Source organism: Psammomys obesus, unplaced genomic scaffold, assembly GCF_907164565.1.
Source record: "Psammomys obesus unplaced genomic scaffold, mPsaObe1.curated_primary_1811, whole genome shotgun sequence".
Taxonomy (NCBI): Eukaryota; Metazoa; Chordata; class Mammalia; order Rodentia; family Muridae; genus Psammomys; species Psammomys obesus.
In genome coordinates this window covers 15,907,337-15,914,243 of record NW_026585894.1, presented here as the reverse complement: position 1 = coordinate 15,914,243, position 6,907 = coordinate 15,907,337, and the positions used below count along the sequence as shown (strand labels likewise).

The 6,907-nt window shown below is 37.6% G+C and overlaps 1 protein-coding gene across 1 annotated transcript in view; it reads left to right on the top strand.

Annotated features, from left to right (window-relative positions):
- Window positions 1-1,017: 1,017 nt before the first annotated feature.
- The window catches only part of Adgrg4 (adhesion G protein-coupled receptor G4), an 84,411-nt gene continuing 78,521 nt past the window's right edge, over window positions 1,018-6,907 (top strand). The window contains exons 1-3 of the mRNA XM_055599555.1: window positions 1,018-1,147; window positions 2,563-2,666; window positions 2,998-3,124. Coding sequence (XP_055455530.1) covers window positions 1,018-1,147; window positions 2,563-2,666; window positions 2,998-3,124 — 361 coding nt within the window. The remainder of the gene's footprint in view (window positions 1,148-2,562; window positions 2,667-2,997; window positions 3,125-6,907) is intronic.

The following is a 6,907-nucleotide window of genomic DNA, read 5'->3' as shown; positions in this document are numbered from 1 at the left end:
AGGATCATAGTTAGATGCCAGCCGCGGCTACATAGTAAGTTCCAGGGCAGCTTGGGCTATATACCAAGACTATATCTCAGAAGAAAATAGTATTTTTTTTTTAAAATTGGTCTACTAGAAAAAATGGTGCATCATTCCTTTAATATGTTTGAAAATAGTGAAATGTTATACTTTTCTTCTTTTATATATTGTTAGTCTTTACATTTCTGATTTTGTAAACTGATCATTCCTTTCATTTGATAACTGGCTTTGTATTAGTGAATCGAAAAGAGGCCCTCAGAGACCGCATGAGATTATGATACGTTCTTTTTAAAGGGTTAAGTAAACTCTAGAGATTTATGTCCACCATAAACTGCACTCTTAAATGATTTGATGTCATTTTATTGAGCTGAACAACAACAATGTTAACCAACAGTAACTGATATCTGGACTTCATGGTGATTTTCATCTTGTGTCTTTAATAATTTATTAGCCACATGATGATAACATAATATAGTCACATAATCTGGGAATAGTAGGAGTTCCTGCACGTGGGCACAGTATATGTGTGTGTGTGTGTGTGTGTGTGTGTGTGTGTGTGTGTGTGTGTGCAAATTTAAAATATGTGTGTGTACACATGTAATCTGAGGATATGTGGAAATGTGTGTGGATAGTCATGTACATATGAGTCTATGCTTTGGAGGATGATGAGTACAGGAATGGAGAGAAATGGAGACATTGCATGGCCACAGAATGACTGGAGACTCATTCGCTATCATCTCTCAGAAACAGGAAAGTGATTACTTCCTGTCAGCCTCTATAATGTGCTGTGTCATCTGTCACTGTTTCGGAGTGGTGGTCCTGATAATACCACCATAAATTAGTGGATATTGGATATAACTGTATTCTGCCATGAAACTGTTGGGGTTGCCTTGGGCTGTGTGGGAACTAGAACTAGATTAATGTTGGAAGATCTTCAGATACTTGTATGCTACCTTGGGACTCTGAGATTTGTAGTGGTGATTGTACTTACACTAAATGGTAACTTATGACACAGGGGCATACTTAATTTCAATTTTCACAAGTACTATAAGATTGATTGTAAAAATACTGTACGACAGCTTGAAAAAGGCTCAGGAAACATTGTGGAAAAAGAGATGGAAAGACGGTAAGAGGCAGATGATGTGAAGGAGTGGTGTGAAATGCTGTCTTCTGGACATGACATGGGTGTTGCATCTATGAACTCACAGCTTCAGTGATGACCTACCCAAGGCTGGGTCCATTAGCATTTCATCACAGATGGAGGAAAGGATCAGAATACCTTCCCCAACCCATAGCAGTTACAAACTGTTAAAAGATATAAAGAGAGGGAGTCAAACTCCTTAGTGGTATAGCCACTGGTACATTTTCCCCACTTGAGCAAATCTATCCCACAAACTCATGCATATAACCCTAATTGAATTCAGTGGGTTCATAAAACATAGACATTAAAGTAGGGATTTGGTGGGAAGGGGAAATGGTTTAAGACAGGATAATAAAACTTTGATCCAAGGACTTTATATATAATATGTAAATAATATATCATTATATATATATAATTTTATATATCATGTATATAAAATTGTAGAAGAATAAATAAAAATGAGTACTAATGAGCTATTTCAGTTATGTTCGAGAAAACTTTGTGAATACCATCTCATTTAAATTTCAAATAATCTTAAAGTACCTTGAAGGTAGGGGCTATCTGGAGTAGATGATAATGTAAATGATGGCTCCTTGTAGAGGAGATATATGACCCTTTAGATTCCAATCTCCATTTCTCTGAAGCAAACACTAAGACTGAGGGAGGTTCAATTTCTTGCTCAAGGTTGGAGAACTGATGAGTGTCAGAGCTAGGGCTTCCAATCCCTCTGAAACTGGTTCTGTGGATGTCTTGAGGTCTTTAAGTCAATTTGGACCTTAGGAAGGATATGAAAGGATTACCTTGGTTAGAGCTATGTCTAGTATTCCTGAAGCCTAGAAAACATTCTAGAGCTTCTGTGCTGTCTAGCTATGCGGCACATAAGCCTTTGTCAGGGCCTTTTAGTGAGAAGCAGTCTCAAGAGGCAAAAGAAATCAGTAATTTGGCTCAGAAAAAGGCATCAGAGAAACAAATTGCTGTTGCATCATGAATGTAATAAGGCAGTTAGGTGGGTGGAAATAATTTTCTTTTGATTATATGCGTGAGGATTGTGTAGCAAATTTGAAGTCCATGCTGCCTTTCCTTGGCCTTCTCCTCCCACTATCCATGTACTTATAACTATGTCTCCAAACTGTCCAGCTGGTGTGTGCTTGGGGGACACTAAGCTAACCTTATATATTAGCCCAGGCAAAATAGAATTAGGGAGAAATTCTTCTGCCAAAAGCGTCACCTGTCAATGTCAAATAGAGATGATTTTTGTGTATCTACTATTTCCTTATTTGCATCAAGACTGACTCATAATTATATTGTACAATTTGACTATACTGCCAAAGATGATAGAAAAAAATCTTTAACTGAAAATTTATTTGTTTCCTCTTTTCCTTTTCTCCAAATTTGGACAGATTCACTTTCACTGAAAGTGAAAGAAAAAAGGCTGGATTTTTATGGAGAAGGCAAGACATATGTCAGCCAGACCAACACCATACCCGAACTCAGCCGACTCACAGTATGTATTGATCTGATATCCATGACTAACAGCTCACATTACTGTATGGCTTTCTTCTATATTACTAATAACACTCTCCTGGGCAGAGAAGATGTAGACCTTGAACTTGAGGGAGACCATCAGCAGCTGATACTGTACAACGTTGGCAATGTATTTTATATCAGTTATCACTTGATTCTATTTCACTGGCATACCACGTGCTTGATATGGGATGGTGTGAAGGGCAGTTTAGAACTCTTCTGGAACAAAGAAAGGATACAACCTGCGTCCTAATGGGACTTTGTCCCTGGGGCAAAATATCTGCTTTACCAGCAGCTTGTGTTACTTTCAGGTCTGGGACCACCTTCTGGAAGATGAGGAGTTTATGACATGTTTATATGGAAATGTAGTTAGTTGGGAAGATGATGTTTGGCTCATCCACAAGATAAGTCCAACTACTGACAAAAGACTGCGCTGCTGTGAGTAACTTATATCTTTTCCCCCTCAGCAAGAATAGAATTGGCACATCACTGCTGTGCTCACAAATAAGGATGAACTTATCCATTCCTAGATCAAGCCTCTGTCTTCCTCCGAGGCATCTAAGGTTCCCACAGTTTTGCTACCTGCTTTTTGACGTAGAGAAAACACAGTTTTCTTTCCCTTTTTATTTTAATATAACCCCGAACTCATAGAAAATGTATAAGAACAACAAAATCCATAAATGGTTTACCCACATTTGTCAGTGGTTAACCCATTTCCATCCACAAGCTTTATCATTCTTCCCGTCTTCATCTCTCTCCCTTATTTTCCTGCTATGCATTCATTCTCTCTATTTTCCCTCTGTCCACTCTCTTTCTCTGCATCTTTGTCTGTCACATACACACATACACACACACACACACCCCATCTTCCTTATTTGTTTTTGAGTCATTTGAGAGTAAGAAGAAGGCATGATTTCTATTTACTACCATTTGTCTCAGTATATGTTCCTGAAGGATAAGAAATTATTTTAACCATGAGCAAAATAAAAAATTTTGACATAGATACAACATTAACATATAATTTCTAGGTGATCCTAAGAATTAGCCAATCATCTTTATAATTTTCTTTGCAGCTATTTTTTTTTTTTTTTTAGTTTGGCTTAATATCTGTTTTACAACCATGCATTACATCTACTTATCAAATCTCTTTACATCACCAGTCTTTTCCTTAAAAACAAAACAAACAAACGAAAAACAAAACTGGATGTTTCTAGTATATAATCTAGTTGTTTTGTAGATCATGCCTTAGTTTGGCTTTGTCTACTCTTTTTTACAACTTGATTCTGACTATGCATTTTTGGTAAGAATATAGCAAAAGTGATGATGTGTTTCCTCATGTCAGTAGAAACATGGGGTTAAATTGTCCCCATATTCATTATGATAAATTTGATCACTTGATTTTGATGTCTGCCAGATTTTGTCACTGGAAATGTGTTGTCCTTTTCTTTTGCAATTATTAATTAATTTCTAGAGAGATGTTTTGTGGCAATGTAAATGTCGGCCTGTTCAACTTTCTTTTTTTATTTTTTCTTTTTCCTTTTTATTATTTTTATTTTTTAAATATATAATTTATTACAATTTATTCAATTTGTATCCCGGCTGTGGTGCCCTCTCTTATCTCCTCCTTATTCACCCTTCCTCCCTCTTCTTCCTCTATGCCCCCCCCTTCAGTCCATTGATAAGTAAGTTCCTCCTCCCCTTCTATTTCACCCTAGCCTATCAGATCTCATTGGGGCTGGTTGCATTGTCTTCTGTAGTCTGGCAAGGCTGCACCCTCAGGGGAAGGTGCTCAGAGAGCCTGTCACTGAGCTCATGCCAGAGAAAGCCCCTGCTCCCCTTACTAGGAAACCCATTTGGAGGCTGAGTCTACAGGCTACATCTGAGCAGGGGTTTTAGGTACTTTCCATGCATTGTCCTTGGTTGGGGTATCTTTAGGAGCCCCAGGGTTCAGGTTTTTTTTTCCTCTGTTAGTCTCCTTTTGGAGCTCCTATCCGCTCCAGGTCTTTCTATCTCCCCCTTCTTTCATAAGATTCCATGCCCTCTGCCCAAAGTTTGGCTATGAGTCTCAGCTTCTGCTTGGATACCTCAATCAGCAGAGTCTTTCAGAGGCCCTCTGTGGATGGCTCCTATCCTGCTCCCTGTCTTCTCCTGCTTCCGATGCCTATCACTTTTGTTCTTCTGAATGAGGATTGAGCATTTACCATAGGGTCTTCCTTGTTGTTTCACTTCTTTAGGAGTATAGAGTTTAGTATGTTTATCCTATATTATATGGCGAATATCCACTTATGTATGAGTATATACCATATGTGTCCTTCTGCTTCTGGGTTACCTCACTCAAGATGATCTTTCTAGTTCCAACATTTGCTTGCAAATTTCATGATTTCCTTGTTTTTAATAGCTGAGTAGTATTCCATTGTGTAAATGTATCACAATTTCTGCATCCATTTCTCTATTGAGGGACATCTAGATTGTTTCCAGCTTCTGGCTATTACAAATAGAGATGCTGTGAACATGGTTGAGCAAATGTCCTTGTTGTGTACTTGAGCATATTTTGGATAAATGCCTAGGAGTGGCAAAGCTGGATCTTGAGAAATCACTATTCCTAATTTTCTGAGAAAGTGTCAGATTGATTTCCAAAGTGGTTGTACAAGTTTACATTCCCACCAGCAATGGAGGAGGGTTTCCTTTCTCCACATCCACTCTAGCATGTGTTGTCATTTGGTTTTTTAATCTTAGTCATTTTGATAGGTGTAAGGTGAAATCTCAAGGTTGTTTTGATTTGCATCTCCTTGATGACTAAGGATGTTAAACATTTCTTTAAGTGTTCCTCTGCCATTTGATATTCCTCTATTAAGATTTCTCTGTCTATCTCTGTAACCCATTTTTTTAAATTGTATTACTTGGTTTGTTGGTGTTTAACTTCTTCAATTCTTTACATATTCTGGATATTAGCCCTCTGTCTGATATAGGATTGATGCAGATCCTTTCCCAATCTGTATGCTGTTGTTTTGTTCTGATGACAGTGCCCTATTCACCAAATGGTGCTGGTCTAACGGGATGTCTACATATGCAAATATATCTATATTTATCATCCTGCCCAAAACTAAAGCCTAAGTGGATCATAGACCTCAACATAAACCCAGACATGCTAAACCTGTTAGAAGAAAAAGTCAGGAAGAGCCTTGGACTCATTGGCACAGGAGACTTCCTGAACAGAACACCAACAGCACAGGCTCTAAGATCGACATCAATAAACGGGACCCCATGAAATTGAAAAGCTTCTGTAAACCTCTCCAACTTTCTTTCAACAGTTTTATATTATATTCATGGCTTTTGCTTAGATCAGTCACAACTATGATGATGGTAAAGTTTCACATTAGCTTATATTTATTCTATTTTAAACATTCTTCCTCTTCTTCCAAATTAGTTAATTCATGTTTATTTGTATAGGCATGAAATTCTGGATTCTAATTTTATTTGCAAGGTTTCCACCTGTTACTATTGTTTATTTTGATATAACAATTACTTTATATTTGGCCAGTGGGAGCCCTTCAATCTTGCTCCTGTGTCCTTTTGACACATTTCATCATTCTTTGCACATTTTCTGGCTTCCTGGCAAAAAAAGATAATTTAGGCTCATTTCATACTTTTTTTTTTTTCTGTTCGGCCAAAGAATCAACTATTTGACAAGGAGTAGTGGTTCCTTTTGGTATGTGTGTGTGTGTGTGTGTGTGTGTGTGTGTGTGATAATTTACTTTTTTGGTGGTATAATGATGTTAATCAAAGTCTTCTTGGCATTATATATGTATATTTATCTTTCTTTCTAGTTTTGGGAAGGAAATATAGGGTAGCTTTTCCATCATGACCAACAGCAGCATCTCTAAAGTACATGTGGTCAGTGACAATATAATTTTTCACATTTCTGGAAATGTTTGTGTTTTGTTATTTTGATTTTGGAGGCCATTTAGGGAAAGAATGGGGGCTGGGTCTAAACTCTGATTGTGGGGATTGTAGGTTGTAGGACTATGCTACCCCCAATAGTTTGGGTGCTAACTGGATTAAAGACAGCAACACATTGCGGTGTGTTTTTGTTGCTTTGAGATGTGCATGGACTGATGTAAAATTCATTTTTTATGATTTTAGCTGAAGACACTCTTGTTGTTGTTTTCCCTGGTGTGTGTGTGTGTGTGTGTGTGTGTGTGTGTGTGTGTGTGTGTGTGT